The 20,548-nt window shown below is 41.6% G+C and overlaps 1 protein-coding gene across 1 annotated transcript; it reads right to left on the bottom strand.

The window, feature by feature from the left end:
* Positions 1-8,619: 8,619 nt before the first annotated feature.
* Positions 8,620-15,952, bottom strand: LOC114884421 (putative spermatogenesis-associated protein 31C2). The gene is given in 9 exon segments (XM_029203438.1): positions 8,620-8,951; positions 10,669-11,142; positions 11,386-11,658; positions 11,845-12,345; positions 12,348-12,490; positions 12,492-13,668; positions 13,671-14,533; positions 14,765-14,825; positions 15,856-15,952. Coding segments are annotated over 9 exon segments (3,921 nt in total).
* Between the last annotated feature and the right edge of the window lie 4,596 nt (positions 15,953-20,548).

The raw sequence follows: 20,548 nt of genomic DNA, 5'->3' as shown, positions 1-20,548 counted from the left end.
TATTGCTTCTGTTTTATGTTTTTGTTTGTTTGTTGTTTTTTTTGGCTGCATGGCATGTGGGATCCCAACTCCCTGACCAAGGATCGAACCCGCACCCCCCTCGTTGGAAGGCAAAGTCCCAACCACTGTACTGCCAGGGAAGCCCCCACCAATGGCATTTTTCACAGAACTAGAACAGAAGATTTTAAAATTTGTATAGAAACACAAACCCCCAAATAGCCAAAGCATACTATGAAAGCAAAATGGAGCTGGAGGAATCAGGCTCACTGTCTTCAGACTATACTACAAAGCTACAGTAATCAGTATGGTACTTGCACAAAAACAGAAATATAGATCAGTGGAACAGAATAGAAAGCCCAGAAATAAACCCACACAACTATGGTCAATTAATCTATGACAAAGGAGTCAGGAATATACAATAGAGAAAAGACAGTCTCTTCAATAAGTGGTGCTGGGGAAACTGGACAGCTACATGTAAAAAAATGAAATTAGAACAAGTTTCTAACACCATAGACAAAAATAAACTCAAAATGCATTAAAGACTTAAATGTAAGACTGGATATTATAAAACTCTTAGAGGAAAATCCAGGCAGAACACTCTTTCACAGCAGCAATATCTTTTTAGATCCACCTCCTAGAGGAAAGAAAACAAAAACTAAAATAAACAAATGGGACCTAATAAAACTTAAAAGCTTTTGCACAGCAAAGGAAACCATAAACAAAACAAAAAGACAACCTACAGAATGGGAGAAAATATTTGCAAATGATGAGACTGACAATGGAATAATCTCCAAAGTATATAAATAGCTCATGCAGCTCAATATCAAAAAAGCAAACAACCCAATCAAAAAATGGACAGAAGATCTAAATAGACATTTCTCCAAAGAAGACATACAGATGGGCAAAAAGCACATGAAAATCTGCTCAACATCACTAATTATTAGAGAAATGTAAATCAAAACAACAATGAGGTATCACCTCACACCAGTCAGAATAACCATCATCAAAAAGTCTACAAACTGTAGACTACAAAAATGTTGGAGAGGGTGTGGAGAAAAGGAGCCCTCCTACACTGTTGGTGGGAATGTAAATTGGTTCAACCACTATGGAGAATATTATGGGATTCCTTCAAAAACTAAAAATAGAACTACCATATGATCCAGCAATCCCACTCCTAGGCATGTATCTGGAGAAAATTATACTTCAAAAAGATACATGCACCCCAGTGTTCAGTGCAGCACTATTCACAATAACCAGGACATGAAAGCAACTTAAATGTCCATTGATAGATGAATGGATAAAGAAGATGTGGTACATATATACAATGGAATATTACTCAGCCATAAAAGTGAATGAAATAATGCCATTTGCAGCAACATGAATTGACCTAGAGATTATCATACTAAGTGAAATAATTCAGAGAAAGACAAATATCATATGATATCACTTATCTGTGGAATCTAAAGAAATGATACAAATGAACTTAATTACAAAAGAGAAACAGACTCACAGACTTAAAAAACAAACATGGTTACTAAAGGAAAAGGTATGGGGAAGGATAAATTAGGAATTTGGGTTCACATATACACACTACTATATATAAAATAGATAATCAACAAGACCCTACTGTATAGCAAAGGGAACTCTACTCAATATTCTGTAATAACCTATATGGCAAAAGAATCTGAAAAAGAATGCATATATGTATATGTATAACTGAATCATTTTGCTGTACACCTGAAACTAATTCAACATTGTAAATCAACTATACTTCAATATAAAATAAAAATTAAATTAAAAAAAGAGATTAAAAAAAGAAGTATCTTCCAATGCAAGGATCAGATCAAAGAACATGAATGGAATATTCCTACTGGGACGATTAGTAGGATAACACATCCTTGGTACGTGCAGAGCCTGTTCACTTATCCTCTGACTTTCCTTGTTCCTTTTCTCCACTACATCCAATTAAGCAGATAAAAACTTTGAGAAAGCTGCCTCTTCCTTCACCAATGCCAAGAAGGACAAACTCAAAGAGCCATTTGTCTGTCTGTCTTCCTCTGATGTTGCTTCTTTATGTTTGAGCTATTGGGAGGAGAGAGAGGCAATAAATTCTCTTAATAAAAGCAAAAACTAAAAATAAAAAATAAGCCTATATGGTCAGTCACAATCCTTGCTATACTTATATAAATAACAAGACCAAGTTTATTGAATCTAGACTTATTTTGCAAACAAATTTGTCTTAATTTGGCTATCTTTGATAGAAATGAGGGTGATTTTAGAGAGAAAAATTATCTTTCAATAGAAACCAAAATACGTATTGTGGATATTAGATTCTAGTGCTATTAATTTTCCTTGATGTTTTGTTAATTACCTGAAAACTGGACTGTATCCTGAATTTTTTTAGTTTCCTCCATTACCTGACTACATCTCTCCAAACTAGTGTTTCCAAATTTTCTCCCACCCCTTTGACTTGGAATCATTGAAACTAAAACTGCCTTTTTTTCTGAAGTCCTGCATACTGAAGGTAGATATCTTAATATAAACTTCAGAGAAATCACAGCAGCTCATGTTTAGACAATCTTCTTCATTCCTGTTGCTATATGGACCACTCAGAAAGTTTACCTGAACATCTGATGACATCATCATGGACATTCAAACTACAAAAGATGCTTTAACCCTGACATTTAGAGATCTTCTCAACTGTCTACCCTCAGAACTCAAAAACTGATATGAAATTTGCCTCAATTATTAACATTGTTTTTTTTGTCTCCATAGCAATGCCTCTTATTAAATACCTGATTGCTTGTACAGTAAGCTTAACTTCTACTTGGAAATACTGCTTTGGAAGAGAAAATTAAGGTAAAATGATCATATGGATGGACTCTAATCCAATATGACTTGTATCTTTATAAGGGGGGAATATTAGAACACAGACATGCACAGACTAAGGCGCAACCATGTGAGGACACAGCGAGAAGGTAGCCATCAAAGGAGAGAGACCTCAAAGAAACTAAACTTGATAACTTGATCTTGGACTTCTAGCCTCTAGAACTTTGAGAAAATATATTTTTGTTGTTTAAGCCACCTAGTAGCCAGTGTGGTATTTTGTTATGGCAGCCCTAGCAAACAAATACAATCACTATTAGGGAAAAAAAAAATCATGTTCTTTGTTATTCCAGTAGAATGATTTTAGCACTGATTACTTCTTACCTTGAGATTATAAAAGATGGTGATAAACATTACTGTAGAGTATATATGAGCTGTGTCCTATGAAACAAAGCTAGTTAACAAACACCTCTCAGCTGTAGATGATGCCATGTGTTCATCTGGTCAGCAAGAGGACATGAGTGGAAAGGAGAACCTTTTCTGCTTCAGACAAGCAACTTCCTGGGTTACCCTGAGTATGACAAAGAGGGCCATTGCTTGGGGACCAGGTCTCCAAGCAGTCACAAGAGGCCTCAGGAGCCCACAAGAAAATTGTGAAGGAAGAATATTACTAGCCAGGCCCATATGAATCTTTTCCTCCCATCACTGCCCTTTTGTGAAAAATTCTTCCAAATACACATTTTTGTCCCAAAATATCATGTTGGATGCTCGCTACTAGGAGCAAATTTTTCTAGCATCTCTGTTGGATGAATTTTCACACTTGCAAAATCCCTCAGAAAAGAGTTCATCCTCCCAACACCTCCCCTGCACCAGTGTCCCCCTAAACAGCATCTGACCACAATATGAAGGAATTTACCTCCCAGGTGAACAGGTGCTTGAATGTGATTTAATTGTCTCTGCATCCTCTCCCTGGTCTCCCTGTGAAATCTAGTCACCTCTTTGCATTAAAGCATTTCTGTGAGAAGCCCTGTAAGGTGCTGGCTATTCTCAATTCTGCCCTGCTGGTTTCTCTGAAGTGCCTAGAAGCTGTCCTCTCCACGCACATACTGTTCTGACAAACTTCATTTGAATGATTTGGATTTTAATTCTCAATTTGCTTCTGTCCCTAAGCTCTTAAGGCTTTTTTTTTTTTTAAACCAATTCAGAAAAAACATCACGAATAAAAAGACAAGGTTGGGCTTCCCTGGTGGTGCAGTGGTTGAAGGTCCGCCTGCCGATGCAGGGGACACAGGTTCGTGACCCGGTCCAGGAAGATCCCACATGCCACGGAGTGGCTGGGCCCGTGAGCCATGTCTGCTGAGCCTGCACGTCCGGAGCCTGTGCTCTGCAACAGGAGAGGCCACAACAGAGAGAGGCCCGCGTACAGCAAAAAGATAAAAAAAAATTTAAAGAAAGACAAGGTTACTCACAGATCTAACATGCTAAGCTTTAACTTAGTACGTTCTTAAGACTGATGTTTTCCAAGGAACAAACTTTCTTGTTTCCTGTGCAATAATAAAGGTTTGTTATAAAAGTTAAGTACAAAAGGTGAAAAAAAATTAAAATAGTGATATCTTCACAGTTGAGTTCTTAACATATTTTCTGATATATGTAAAAAGAGAAAAATTGGCAAAATGAGTACCATTTTAAAAAATAATAAGCCTAAATCCCGAGATTTACCAATTTTATCAAATAAGAAAGTAACATTTTATAAAATACAATTTTATGAAATATGATTTTATAAAATTTGTATAGCTAAGTAACAAATGATTTGCCCAAAAAACAGATTTAGCAGGTGGAGTCCAAGGGGCACATTCTACAAAATAAATTTATTGACACTGTAAGGGGTTACTAGCATAACATTGTGGTGGGAATAAAAAGGGCAGTGACCTTCTTCCTGAAGTTTAGGAGTGATCCCTGAATTGAGAGATATCTGAGTTGAAGTGGTCATTGGAAACAAATGGTAGAGACTGAAATCACAGAGAGCACACTGTATCAATTCCAGCTTCTGGACTCTGAGAAGGAAGGAAGAGCTTCAGATTTCATTGCAGAGAATGAGGCTGAGAAACTTTAAAATCAGATGCTTTTTCCCAGATCCAGGGGGCCAGCTAATGCACAAAAATGCTTAAAGCCAGATAGGTATGTCACCTTTATTTCCTAGAAAAGATGTTAGCATTTTCTAAATCCTCATCTACCGTGCCTGGCATGCATCATTTTATAGCTTTCTGGAAGTTTCATGAACACCACTTGTATATCTGTAGTACAATGTGTCTGTGGAGAGTACAGAATGCAGGTCCAGGGTGGGGGCAACGGACTCTTCTAGCTACCACAGTGAGTTGGCGCCCCTGCAAACCTGAGTAAGGAAGACAACTTGCCTTTGGGTGGGTAATGTTACAATCTGCATGTCTAGGGGCACATATATAAAGACCGACCCTGTTCTGGGAATTATTATGATTCTGACTGACTTCAGAGGGGTAATTATGAAACCCCTGGATCATCAGGTTCTGGATGTTCCCTACTTTTTCCATGGTGTGGTCATGACAGAAAGTGTGGCTGTACATATCTGGGAACATTTCCAGAAATGTCCTCCTGTAGGAGTTAATTATAAAGTAAATGTGTATGAAACAGAAAATAATATTGAAACCTATCAAGGGGAGCAGATCTTAAGTGTTAATATTGTAGATGGACTACTTTGGAAAAAATCTTTTTCCCTTGGAGTATTAAGAAGTCATCACATAATTGTCATCTCTCCACATTTTGTTCTAGAGTGCCTGGTTTATTGATATTAGTGTGAGACCTGTTTTAAATAAAAATCTATTTGTAAAAATTCAGATCTGTAATATGTTCTAAATATCATTATAGAGTGTCTTTTAACTATAGATTAAAAATCACTTCGTTTTCAGCAAAATATTTTGATGTAAACATCAAATGTTTTGAAAACAAAGGGGATCTGTTTTTGTTGTTTTCTCTTTTATCTAATTTTTGTATCCATTTTGTCTGGGCATATTAAATGGTAAAAATATTTATAAGATTTGCACTAGGTGAATCTTCTTAAAAAGAAAATACTGAAGGCCACAGAGTCTGGGAATATTAATATCTTTTTAATAGATTGATCCCCCTTGATTTCTTATTCTGGAGTAAAGGTACAAGTTTTTCCATGAAAATTAGACACACAAATCATCTGACACAGTGTATGACAGATGGAAAATGATTGATGGGAATTTTGCTTTAATGCACATTGTTCATTGTAATTTTGCCCAACTTAATGAACTGTGAATTAATAACGAGGAGCAACACATTAAACATATTATAGTAATAAAGTGCTTTTATGGACATTTTTCATGTTTCCAGACTTTCTTGGCCACCCTGAACAACTTTAACTCAAAGGATTAAAAAATAATCACTTATTTAACTGTGTTAAAATAGTCAACTTTGAAAAGGATATTTTCCTATATGAACTTTTTCCTAATTGATTCCATTTTGTTCTGATCAGTAAACTTACCGGCGTAAGCTGCACTATTAAAAAAAAAGTGATCTGATAGAGTATTAGATGACATACATGACCATATTCCATTGTTTTCTGATTCAATGACATAAGGGAGTAAAGTGAAAAATTAATAATTATACATTTTTTAATTAGGAGAATAGAAAAACTAAATTTCTTGTAGAAATAAGCCCAAAGAGTTCTCATGTCAGCCCTGCTCCTCTTAAAAGACTGTGATGCTGTAATACCAATGGATAATCTGGGAGACTTAACCAGCTGTCATTAAAATAGATTTTACCAAGGCGAGGACAATAGGTTGCTAATTAGCAGTGAGAAATCAGTAGTCTTTTAGAAGTGTATCCTTTGGAAAGTGTGGGATATATAATAAATGAAAGCCTTTCATTATTCATTGTTATAAGCCAAATGTAGATTAAGTGTACACTACCTTCAATTCAGATATTAAGATATGCTTCCCTCAGTAATTTTATGAGGTAACATGTATAATGTCAAACATAGGCTAAGTCATATATTTTATAATCTTTCAAAAATTTTTAAAGCAATGTGTTAACACTGTAATGAATATAAAATGGATCCTAACTGCATGTCTTAGAAAATGTGAATTTCATAGAATTATTTAAGAATGAATCCTTAATAGCCCATCTTTTTAAGTATGTTAGCTGAACATTATGATTGTGTAATATCATTTTAGGGCATTACCATATTTTAAGAAATAAAATAATATTCAGAAGCATAATTTTGACAGAATGTAAAATTTAAAACCAGAAATTTGACTTGTGAAAAATCCTCACATGATTATTGGCCAATTAAAAAATAAAGCAAACCCCACAAACCTGATGCAAGCTATTATGTGCAAAATAATGTGCTAGTTACACAGCCCTCTGGGAAGTGAATGTGAGTCCCGATGCTTCTTTCTTGGTTTATTTCATTCCTAGAGTACATTTGTTGCAGGTTTTTCTTATGTTTCCAAAGGAAACAAGTAAGCTGTCTCAAGTTTAAGCTTTGTCCCCAATAAAGTAAAAAATGTGCCAGATACCATTTGACTGGATGATAACTAAAACTGGACAAATATTTTCTCTCACTGGAGACTGACAGTGTTTTAGTTGTGTTTAAAATTTGTGATTCTCCTAAAAAAGGGTACAAATGAAAACTTATGGTTACCAGGGGATAAGGAGGGGAGGGATAAATTGGGAGATTGGGATTGACATATACACACTACTATATATAAAATAGATAATTAATAATAACCTACTGTATAGCATGGGGAACTCTACTCAATACTCTGTAATGCCCTATATGGAAAAAAATCTTTAAAAAAAGTGGATATATGTATATGTATAACTGGCTCACTTTGCTGTACACCTGAAACTAACACAAATTTGTAAATCAACTATACTCCAATAAAAATTTTTAAAAATAAAAAAATAGAGTACTACATGCATTTCTAAGAAATAAACATTATTTTCTTCATTCTTCTAAAAAATATAATTTGTGATTTTCAAGCTAATGAACACCTAAGAATGAAATTTGCAAATCTACATGTAGAATGTATAATTCTTCTGTTCAGAGGCAATGACCTTACAAAAGAACAAAACTTCTCAAACATTTCCCCATTTAGAGTAATGCTGACAATGAGTGTCTGGTGGATATCAGAGGGGCACAACTGATAATATATTTATCATGCTGCCAGTTTGCTAAGTGGTTTCATATTCACTAAGAAAGACTTGTCAATGGATACTGAAGAATAGATGTGAGGTCTCTGTGAGGTCTTTGTGCCAAGTCTCTGTGTTGTCTCTGGGTGAGATCTCTGTGTGAAGTCTCTGTATGAGGTCCCTTTGGAAGGTATCTCTGGGAAATCTGTTAAATCTGTGCTAGGTTTCTGTCTGAGGGTCTGTGAGGCAACATGAGGTCCCTCCCTGTGTGAGGTCTCAGTATGTGATCTCTGAGAAAGGTGTTTGTGTGAGAAGTCTCTCTTTAGAGGTGTGTCTGTGAAGTCTTTGTGTATTGTCTCTGGGTCTCTCCATTTCTTTTTTCTTTGGTCTCTCTATTTCTTGTCTTACTGTACCTTATGGAAGACGGAGCAGCAAGAGAAGTGCAAAGGGACTTGCTCTTTCTGTTTTCTTGCTGTTCCATCAGCATCACCTGTCTGTGGCACTTCTCCCAGCAGGAGCCAGGGGAGTCCAAGTCCAACTTCCCCATATTCCCAGAACTCACTTCTGGGTGTCCCTGAGAGGACCCAGCAGCAGCCAGGCTCAGGTCACAGCCCTGTCAACTCTTTCCTCTGGGTACCGACGTCTCTCACAAGTCCTGGCTCCACTCTCACTGCTCTGCCCATTCTGGAGGCTGCCTTGGGAATTGGGGCCCAGAGGTAGGGCCTGGCTCCAGGGAGAAACCAGGGGTGTGAGCAGTCCTGTGCTCACTCTGCCCCCTCCACCCCAGGTCCCAGCATTTCCACATGTTGAGGGGCCTGACTGGTATGGGGGATGGGGTCCATTTCTGTTGTCATCTGGATCAGGGGCATCAGCTGGAACAGAAATCTCCACAATGGGAAAGACACTACCTGGAGCTGTGTCCACCATGCGCCCTGCACATGGCAGAAAGTGCCAAATCACTCTAGAGAAATTCTTCCTCATCTCGCTGCTTTTCCATATGGATGGGAGTCAGGAGACAAGAAAAGCTGTGCTAGAAGCAGATCAGTGGAACACTCCTGGATTGCACCCTGCCCCATCCATTTTGCACAGGTCACCTCCACACCACCACAAATCCTGTCTGATTGCTTCTTCACCTGCCAGGCTCTGGGGTGATCAAGGACTGGGAGACAGGCAAGGCTTACTACACAATCACAAGCCAGTCCCCACCTCTCCCCTGGAGCAGTCCTTGGGCCATGTGTTTATGTGAAGGTCACCAGGCTAGGAGTCACATCCCACATTCCCTAGTCCTGGCTTTTACACCTATTGCTAAGTTATCCTTTCTAAAAGTCAAGAGGTGATGATGTGTAAGCTTATTAAACATAGTATTAAGAGATTAACCTTCCTTGATTTGCTTTACTTCTATAAGTTTGACCTTCTGTTTTGACCTAAAGGTGGTTTCTCTAGGTCTGTGATCTTAGAGTTGGAATAGGGTAGAGACCCTGGGGTGGGGCCATGATGAGCTACTGGACCCTTAACTTTTCCTCCCCTTTAGGCCTTTAGATGGTGGTTGTATGTCAGGGGGCTGCTCTTTCACTGCACATTTATGGGAATATGGTACCATTTTGTCTCCTTCCTTGGATCCAATGTTTTTTCTACACCTACATCCCACCCTAAATTCACAGTGTTTGACCATCAGATAGTTACTACATACAGTCACACCCCTATTCCATTCATCCAAAACTCCTTCTCTGGGGTTAACATAGAGTGGAAGGTAGGTGACCCATGAACATAGCCATTCATTTATATGGGACTGGGCTCAACACAGCCCTCAGCAGCCTCCCTGATACTCCCCCCACCTACACACACAGAGCTGGAAATGCCATCCTTGCTGCTGCTCTAAAGTGTAGGAAAAACAGAGGTGAGGGAGGGTGATGCTGTACATTTTTTTATGGCTAAGCTAAAAGGGGTTCATAGGGCATATCTCAATCCCCGTCTTCATCAGAGAGAGAAGCAGCTCTTAAGAGCAGATGTTGTATATTGCCTACCAAGAGATCCAGGGGCAAGATTTCTCCTGCTTCTGAACTCAGAGCCCATACTCTATTCCCCCCAAACTTCCATCCACTTGGCTCTGACACTTCCTGGAGCCTGAATTGGAATGTCCGGCCCTATCATGTAAACCTATCCACTACAGTTGCATAAAGTTCAAAGTAGCAGAGAAGAAGGAGAAAGACTGGTTGAACCAGATCCTTGGGTGTGGGCTTCATAGGTTTTTCCCATCTCATTGTTAGAGTAGCTTTGGTTTGTGTAATGACAGTATTATAAGGTGCAATGAAGGGACACGAGACAAGGAGCAAGCTTGTGATGCTACTGTCAACCTCCCTCCATGCCCCTCCCTTCTAGAAGACAAAGTGCACAGCACAGACAGCAGCCATTACACTATGCTCTTATGAGAAAGAAAGAAAAAAATATACATATATATGTATCGGGGAACATTAAATATGTTGGATGTGCTAATGAGAAAACCATTTTCTCTACATGGACTGAATTTTTACTTGGAGACATGTTTTCCTACTAAAGGGAAGACTAAAGAAGGATTTTACTGTTGACCAGGCAAGACACCTCCCCAAAGATGACAATGCCTTGGACAATGTTGATGGCGGGTTGGGGTACCTGGAATCCTTGGCCCATACTGACAGGTACTAACTGGAAACAAACTCTTCTTGGAGGGCGAGGATGGGAGGCACCTTAGGCCCAGCTGCTCATCGTCGAATCTTACACTTTTCAAACTACGTTGGTGTCTGACTTCCCTTTCCCTGATAGAAGAACTCTGGCCCTTGGAGGTGGCTTAATGACTGCAGGCTATATAACTCATCATTCTCCCTTGCTCTGGGTAGGAGGTAAGCCTATGGTAGCAGAAACACCTACATACTGGGGCTTGGAATTCCTGTTTGTGTTCATTTAACTTTGTGGCATGAAGTCCATGGTGAATTGCTATTTTTTCTTCTAGGATCTGTCCAACAGCTGTCATGAGTGCCTGACCCTCAGCAGTCTCACTCTTCAAGATTGATCTGCTTTTGACTGATCTGTGACTCTGGGCAGTGGCTGATACGGGCTTGAATTTTTGCAGAGCATCTCGACCATTGACTTTTTATTGGGGAAAATCCACTTTAAAAATAGCCTCATCCTTTTTCTGAAGAGGCTTTCTGGAGGGCTATGTTTCTTCTCTGGCATGAACTGGAGACATTTGCTCCCAACAGAGTCTGTTATTCCCCTGACCTGGGCAGGGCGGCTCATACTTCCAGCTTGAGAGGTCCCTAATTCTTTAAACCCTTCTTCATGCTCTCCTGGTTTATGCTTCCTACAGTCCTCTCTTTTGTAAGCAGGGGCAATCATCTTGCTCTGGCTCTTCCATGAGTCCTGAAGTTTTGGGCTCCTGCTGCCCTAGGTTGCTCCTTTGGGCTTCCATAAGGCCACTTGGCTCCTGGGAAGCTAACCTGTCTCTGGTGGGGACTCTCTGGGGATGGCACTGAGGCACCTGAGAAGTCAAGTTGTCTGCAGCAAGGAACATGTGTTTGGGAAAGTCCTGAAGCTGGTTGTCTGACTGTACCTTTACTTTGGACTTAAACTCACTAGCAACCTCCATGTTAAGGCATGGCTCACCTGGATGTTGGAAAACAGACATTCTAGGTAGTAGGAAATTTTAACTGGTCCCTGGCACCTCTAAACTCCTCATATGTACATATGTGGTTTGGGATTTTGTCAACACTTTGGTTTCCAAGATAACACTAGACTGTGGTTGAAGAGCAGGGGACTCCTTGGCCTCCACAACCTCCCTGGCCTCTTCACCTCTCAAAGATTGGGATCCTAAGTTCACCTCCATCACTGTTACCCTATGGCAGGGGTCTCGTGAGGCCTGGCCACCATTCTCCTCTCTTGGCTCATTCCTGACCATTTCTGAACTTGGACCTGGCTCTAGGCTGTCCCTCTTGACCCATTCCACAGTCTCACTCTTCCAGGTTCTGCCCACAAGGCTGAGTGTGAGGGATGGAGAAGGTGGCCTGCCCTCCTGTCCAGTCAGAGAAGCCTTTGAGGGCCCATGGTAGTCACCAGATGGAATCCCTCCCAGGGCACTCTGGATTTCCTTACACACAGGTGAGGGGACAAGGAGAGGCCTCATCAGGGTAGGAACTGACTCTCCTGTTATCACCTTCTCTCCTGAATTAGCCTGAGGAGGTTTTCCCAGGAACTCAGCAAACTTGACTGTTGAGTGGGACCCAGATACACAGGTGGCTGAAGGGGAAAAGGCAAACTGCAGAATGGTGGAGGGTTGAAACTTTTTCAACTTAGATTTAGGGGCTTGAGGACCTTGAGGGGTAGGGTCCACCTGTGCTTTACCAAAAACCTTATAATATGTGCTTCCAGCACCTCTCGAGTGTCTGGATCAAGGAAGGAAATACTACAGGAGGTGTTCATACAGGGTTCCCAACCCTTCAAGATTTCTGGTTTCCATGTGAATATCGGACTTGGGAGAAGCATGCTCGAGAGCAAGGCAGGATTGACACACATTCACAGGAATCAAACCCTCATTGATCTGCCCCAACTTTTTGCCTAAATGGCCTTTCAAAATGTTTCCTAGATTCTTGTCTAAGCTCCTTAGTAAATCAATTCCTGAGTCGCTCCTCAAGAGCCTCAAGTCACTTTTTGACTCCTCAGAGTTCACCCCCTTAAACTTCACTAGGGAGCTTTCTGGGCTTCTGGAGAGATCTTTTGGGACCTTCCCCAGAATATGTCCCAGGCCCTTGCCCAGTTCCTGACTTAGCTGGAACCCCACCTTCTGTGCATCCTTGTTGCTTTCACCTGTAAACAAAGAGGGCTGTGAGGGTCCATGCTTGTCCTTTGCCTGGCATGTCCCTGGTAATTCTCCCTGAAGCTGCCTTATCTCTAAAGGCTCTTGGATCCTTTGTGGCAGCTCCCACCGGTGTTGGATGAGCCACCTTTGGAAGTGTTCTTCCAGTTGCTTCTGGAGCTCAGGACTGATTGGAAAATTCTCAGGAAGGATGGAGGCAGCCCAGCTGTCCTCAGGAATGTTGGAAGTGAAGACACTAAAGAGTTCCTGAGATCTTTTGACTACAGAAGATAAAGCCCACCCATTTTCTAGTTGCTTCTGCAACAAGGACCATTCTGAATGTTGAATCCCAGTTGGGGTAAGAAATTGTACCTTATTCTGGGCTGTAGGGCAAGGTACTCCACAGGCCCTAATCTGGGGTAGAGAAGAAGGTGGTAGGATTGGGAGAGAGGATTTGAGATGTGCCTGGGTTTGGACCTGAGCCAGAAGTGGAGGCTGGAATTGAGGTATTGTTGGAATAAAGGGTCGAGATTGGAACTCTAGATGGGACAGGGGCTGGAACTGGAAAAGCAGTGGAGATATTTTAGCTGACATTTGAACTGGGCAGGCATTTGAAATTCCATTGAATAAGAAAGAAGGAGACTGTGGTGCCGAAGAGCTCTCAGAGATCCAGGCAGTAGCCACCAAGGATTCACTGTGCAGAGAAAGGAGACCCCAGAAAAACTGGTTATATTTCTGCTGTAGATGGTCCCCCAAGACCTTGGGATATGAGAACTGCTGAAGACAAGGCAGCTGCTCTGGTTTGTCTTTTATGCTCCAGAAAAGTTGGGGGTTGTAGTGCTCTGCTCAGTACCTAGTGATTTCAGCATATTCCCCAAAGAATTCAGGTGGCAGTTTGGGCTCATTTGTTTTAGATGTGATCCATTGTTTTCTTTTTCCTTCCGAATCTTGATCTCAACTCTCTTTGTGACTTGTATCTCCAGGAGGTTCTGGTCATCAGAGTTGAGCAAAGGAGGGGTACTCACCTCTACCTGTCTGTCTGTGGGGCCTACACAGAATGAGGCCTCTGGTGGGTTGTGGGAAAGGTGCTTTTTTTGGGGCTTGCACTGTGATGAGGTTGATAGGCACAAGGATTTGGTAGCTGCCTGCCACCAGGACAGGGCTGAAATGGGACAGCTTGAGTGACCAAAGCCTGAGATGGCTAGGATGATGGAAGATGACCAAGGAGTATGTGGAGACATCCTCTGTGGGACAGTGCCCAGTGGTAGTACCACTGAAGAGTCACACTAAGTAAGAGTCAGAATTGAGTCTGGTGGTGGTAGGGCAGAGGAGGCTGTCAGAGGGCAGGCCTATGAATCAGGCGGACATGATGTGGGAGAGGAAAGAGCAAGTGGCAGGGGTGAAAGGCTATCCAGTGGAAGAAAAGGCTCTGGTGACTGAGAGGCACTCAGGGATGTATGTGAATGAACAGAAACTGAGGAGGTCGTTGGGCCTGGAGAAATGGAAGAGGCCAGATGTAGACGGCACTTGGTAAGAGGAACCAATAGGGATGTGGCAGGAGAAGTATCTTCCACAGGCTCCCTGCATGGCTGGTGGGCTCCAGCAGGCACTGCTTTGCACATCTCACCAGGAGGGTCTTGACATGAGAGCTGATGAAAGTTGCCCTTGCCAGGAAGCCTTCCCAGGCAGCTGTAGGAGAGCAGATGGGGCCAGGAGGGCTGGACAGGACAGGCAGGGGTGGGCACCTGCAGCCCAAGAACCCTCCTCTGCCCCCACACTGACTTCATAATGCTCCTGCTCTCCCTCACCCTAGGGCTTTAGCCACGCCCTCCCATGGCTCCCCCCCCCCCCATGACTGGGGTCACATTATAGGCTCTGGGAGGAAGGATGACCCAGGAGAGAAGGGGAAAGATTCTTTACCTTTGCAGAAGTGAAACCAGGTTGTGAGTCCCCTCCAGTTCTTCCAGGCAATCTCTGCAAGCTGGAAATCAGGATACTGGGTCATGGTGGTGAAGGCAGAGGCTTAAGAGTCTTTCAGGAGGCTGAGTGCAATGGCCCTTTAAGGGAAATCTTTGGAGGATTAGACTCTGGAGCCCAAGTATCAGTGTCCAAGGCCACATGTCCCTGACAGTGATGGTAAGGATCACTTGAAAAGGGTTTGTCCTTTGCAAAGTGCTTCCCTGTTAATTAACCCCTGTAGCCCTTACAACTGTCCTGTAGGGGAGAAAGGTCAGTGGTCGTCACACAGAGGAATCTGAGCAAAGTTAAACAACTTGTCCACAGTTGGACTTGGAGGTCCCACTTCCCAACCCAGACACCAATGGCCCACCACAGTCCACACACCGCATTTCTAGGTCCTTATGGCTTCATTCTAAGCACAAATTTCTGGGAAGTATCTGGGCTCTGATCTCCTTCCAAGGAGCCTCCCCAAGGCTCTGTTTCCTGAAGAATAAGCTCTGCCACTGGCATCCTCAGAGACCGTGAAGCTGGGCCCTCAGGATTAGGAGACATGGAAGCTAACTCTCGGGGGCATGCAAGACTGAATGGCAAAGGCTTAGCTTTCAAAGATCTACTTTTCTTCCTACTCCTGCTCCTCCACTTCAGCTCTACTTGATGCTGAGAGATAAGAAAAAATGAGGGGCTAACACCCAACTCTCACTGTCCTCTATCTAGGCAAGCTGTGTTCATGAACAACATGACTTTCTACATTTAACTAAAGCTCTGTGGGTTTTTTTCGCCTTTTACTTATTTTTAAAGTGGATAACAATATTTTCAGTTTTTCTTCTTTGAAGAGTGCAAAGGATTTTTTAAGTTTTAATCACCATAGATTTCTTCTGTCACTGTTCCTCTGATCAAGAAACACACACATTCTCAGACTTAAATGCTCACGTGAGCTTTGTCAGATAGGATTCTGCTTCCCAAGGCCAGACCTCCACTCCAGCCTCTTCTCTCAGGCTCTCAGGGGCTCAGCATTGCCTTTAGATCAGCCCCCAAACAGAGGAAGGTCTCACTTGAGACACCCGCTGTGGGAAGGTGGCTGGTGAACCAGGGCTCAGGGATCAGCCTTCCTGCAGAGACTGAACTCTTAGTGATCCAGTCCTTGACCATTAGTCACTGCATTTGGGACTTGCCCTGGAACCCTCTACCATACCTGAACTCCTGGTCTAAGATCTTGGGCTAGAAATCCTCATGCCCACTCTAACCCCTCTCTGGCCTGCCTTTTCCCTAGAAGGATGATGTTCTATACTTTTCTGAGAGTTCCCATCTCAGGAATCTCTCTAGATGGTTTAGAAAAGTGGAAATAAGAATAAGAAAAAAAGAGATAATCTCTGCTGGGATTAAGCCAAAGGTTTCTTACCTTCCTGATGTTTCTATGTTTCCTTGGTGGTGCTAAGAATGGATTACTCTGGAAGCAGGGGAGTAACATTAGGTAAAGCCCCAGTCCACACAGGAACAGCAAGGATGATATCAATCACCCAGGCAGTCCGGCTGGATCTCAGCCAGATAGCAACAATGTTTTTCAAATAAAAGAGATTCTCCATCTTCTGAATTGCATTGCTGCCCTCAGGCAACAGAGCACTGGGAGTTCACTTGATGGCAGAAACCCAGGCCTGCATCACTGAGCTGTGGCCTTGTCACAAAGAGCTCCTGAGTGTGGGGGAGGGAGCAATAAGAGAAATAGGCTGAATCATTGCCCCTCCTTCCCATCCAACCCCACAGACACCTGCACCCTCCTGGGGCTTCCAGATCCCTCCTTCCAACTACTCTCATTCTGTCAGAGAGAACTTAGCCAATTTTCTATTCATTCCATCTGGAACCTGGTTGCTTCATCCATTAGAGATCTTTACTTGAGGCCCACCAATTTGATAACTCTTGAAAATCTTAAGTTGACCCTGGAAGATTGGCTATTTCACAGAAATTTTTACACTCAGGATTTCCTTTGTCCTCAGCTCCAACTTTCCCACATCATTTTTGTGTCTTGTATAAACCCAGGGATAGAACTTGAATTTCTTTTACACTTATTTAGTTTTGTGAATTTTGAATAGTGTATGTTTTGCCTCATTTTCTATCAGAGGGAACTACACACAAAAATTAAAATAATTTATTTTTCAAAATTCATAAGTATGAAATAATTATAAATAGTTATGTAATAGGGAAGAACAAATATGACTCCACATTAGATCTTTTTTACTTTAATCTTTATGCTTTGTTGCCCACGCTAACTCTGTCCATCCTTGTGACCCAGGCTGGCTCTGCATTTTTTGTAAAACAATGTTGCCTATAGCCTGAAATATACAGGATAGCCTATTTCTAAGGCTCTGACTTTTAAGAGCCCATTCATGGAGATTAAAATTTGCAGAACAGAGAATAATAATTGTTTTGTTGGAGGTTTACAGGAACATGTGACCTGACCAGGATCTGACCCATCTAGCCAGCTGCTAGAACAAAGGATCCAACACCAAGATATTTGCAACAATTAGCCATGCCCCTCCCTCACCTTGCTTTTAAAAAGGCTTTGCTGAAAGCCTTCAGGGAGTTTGGGTTTTTTCCTGGGCATGAGCCACATGTCTTCTAGCATGGCACTGTGTAAACCTTTCTCTGCTCCGAACTCTGATGTTTCAGTATTTAGCCTCACTGTGCATCAGGCACACAGACTTGCATCTGGTAACAGTTAAACCTTCAAATGATATTTTTGTAAGTTTGTAGCGTTTATAATTCTGGAGTTAGTAAATCTTTAAACTGCACAAAAACTTTGGGGACACACTGCAAACATGCACATACACACATACTCATTTTCCTTAACCAATCTAGTACTCTCAAATCCAATAATCCATAATTTTCTACTTAATAAAATCTTTCATATGTTGTCTCAACCCAATTTCTTAGTTTGCAACGATAAGACAGTCCCCACTCTCCAGATAAATTTTGAAATATGTGGTCTTAATCCATTAGGGCTGCTATAACAATATACCATAGACTGGGTAGATTAAAAACAACAGACATTTATTATCACAGTTCTGGAGGCTGGGAAGCCCAAGATCAAGTCACCAGCATGGTCACCTCGTAGTGAGAGCTCTCTTCCTGGTTCACAGCTGGAGCCTTCTCTCTGTATCCTCATATGATGGGAGGAGGCTAGAGATATCTCTGGAGTCTCTTTTATAAGGCACTAAGCCCATTCATGAAAGCTCATAAGCACTTTTGCATGACCCTGCCTCCTATCTTTAAGAGTTAGGATTTCAACATGTAAATTTTGAGAGAACACGAACATTCAGACATGTGCACTCATACTATACCCAGAAGCTAGGAATGGGTTAGGGTGAGCCAAGGTCCTGATCCTAAAGGGCTGTAGGGTGAAGAGTAGGACTAGGGGGTCAAACCCTTGGGGCTAAGCCAGGTCTTGAGCAGCCTCTTCATATAACCCTAGTGTGTTATGTATGTATTCTCTTTTCTGAGTGTGCCTTGCCTTTCCTGCCCCATTCTCCCAGGCCCCTGAAGCTTCAAGTCCAGCCTGAACCATATAGAAAGGGAGCTTTGAGTCTTACACAAAATTCCCTTATGACACCACCCTCTATCCTTTAGCAGTAACAAAAGATTCACTGAAGGATTCGCATGATAAATTTGTCTTAATGCCCCATGAGGGCTTTAAAATAATGTGTATTCTCTGCTTGTTGGTCATAATTTTATACAGTTTTAGTGGGAACGTGGGCATGTGAGTTTATTTGGCTATATTGCCATGAATGTGCACTTTCACAAACATATCTTCTACATCTACTATTTTTCTTACAATCTTTTCCTCCCATATGATATTCTTACCTTAATTCAACCTTTTACCAAAATTTAGATTTAGGTCTGTCACCGGGTGGACATGCTTTGTAACAAAATAGCTTCAACTGGGGAGGTCAGTGGAAGGTCTGGACCAGCTATCTTGGTTCCATGATAGTAAGTAAAGGATCGCAAACTACCATGTTAAACTTAAGCACAAAGCAAAGTTTATTTAAGCATAGGTACACTCTCAGAGAGGGAGAGAGAGAAGGAGAGAGAAAGAGCAGGCTATTTCTGAGAACAGGCTATTTCAGTGAAGTGAAGCAAGTCCAAAGCAAAGTATATCGAAGCAAAAGTACACTCTCGGGGGTGGGGGTGGGGGTGCTGTTTCTGCGAATTGAAAGCAGCATTCCTAAAAAGGCTTAAGAGCGCTTTAAGGAGCATTTTGCAGGGAGGTGGGGGTGAGTGACAAGGGATCATTATTTGATTGACAGTTCTGAGCTATGTAACAAGTTTTCTGCTGCGCATGCTCTCATCCTTGAATCCCCAAGAAATTCCTACTGGGTGGGGGGAGGGGCAAAACCACATGTAATTTATTGTAATTATGGTATAATGAGTTTGGATTTACTATAGGTTATACGCCTCTCTGGTCTGGGAATGCACAGCCTGGAGAAGTCCCCTCGTGTTACTGTGCCTCTCTTTATCAGGATAAGCTGCCCACCACACGACCATAGTTTCACTCGTTCTGGGTGGAGTCAAGGGAGAGTCCCCAGATGGCTGGGTGTGACTCAATTTCTTCTTCTTGTCTTTCTCACCACTGTCACCTCCTTGCTGCTAATGTCTGACTAACTACCTAACAGGTCTTCTTTGTATTCATATTTGCTCTCTAAATTTTCCCTATTACTTTATTTTCAATATGTTTTGTTTGATGGGTTTTTTTTTGAAATTTAAAAATCTTATGATAACATTTACCTTGATTTATTTAATTGTTGTTCTACTGTTATTGATTTCTGACATCTTATTTTATGCTTTATTTTCTACATTTTCTTTATTGTTTCTTTTTTTCCCTTCTATGGCATCTTCGATTTTACAGGTCAAGGGTACTTATGTTTTTTGACATTTGGGAATTTTTAATATTGTAATGGTTTTATATCATGAATTATGTTAATTTTCTCCTCAATTTCTTACCTGTGGATGAAAAATGTTCCCTGCCATATCAGTAGACAAAGGATGTTGCAGCCATCAAGTCAGACATCAAAGCAGGAACCCTCAACTGTGCACCTTGAGGGGATTCGGGATGGAGAAAAACAGGGTACTGATTCTAGAGTTAAGGGGCACATCAAAGGAATGATTTCAAGAAGCCCAGATTCTTTCATCTTCTCATACATAGAAACGTGCTAAAGTCCTTAACTTGAGATGTCTAGTTTCCTCTAATTAATAGTAATCTTTTGATGTTCTGACTACCTGGTTTTTGTTGACTCCTCCCTTAGGTCTTCTGAGCAGTTCCTCAGAGTGATCTGACAGGCTGTGTTCTGGGCTTAAGTCCTCAGAAAATCTGCCAAATAAAACATAATTCTCCTTTTGGGTTGTGCATATTTTTCAGTCAGCAGTCTTGGCAACCAATGAAGGGGCACAGAGCAGACTTTTCTTCTTTGCCTGAACTCTATGAGGATCCAGAGTCTTGGCACCAGCAGAGGCTTCTTGGGCCTGTCCACTTTCTCAGAGAGTCCAGACGAATTTGGGCGAGTCTCTCTTGGTTCTTGGATCTCCTGTTTTGGTTGATGATCCTAAGTTTTATTCAGTGGTGTTAAACTCTTCTCGAGTAGTAGGTTATCCTTGAAACTTGGTTTCAAGAAGAAGTACCTGGGTCATCCTCAGCGAAAGACACTGGGAAGATTTTTACTCAGTTTAAACACTGAGAGCTTATCCTCTGTAGAAAAA

This window comes from Monodon monoceros, unplaced genomic scaffold (genome assembly GCF_005190385.1).
Source record: "Monodon monoceros isolate NGI ecotype Baffin Bay Population unplaced genomic scaffold, NGI_Narwhal_1 Super_Scaffold_5, whole genome shotgun sequence".
NCBI classification, from domain to species: Eukaryota; Metazoa; Chordata; class Mammalia; order Artiodactyla; family Monodontidae; genus Monodon; species Monodon monoceros.
The sequence above is the reverse complement of the archived record's forward strand: the minus strand, read 5'-3'. Positions and strand labels throughout refer to the sequence as shown.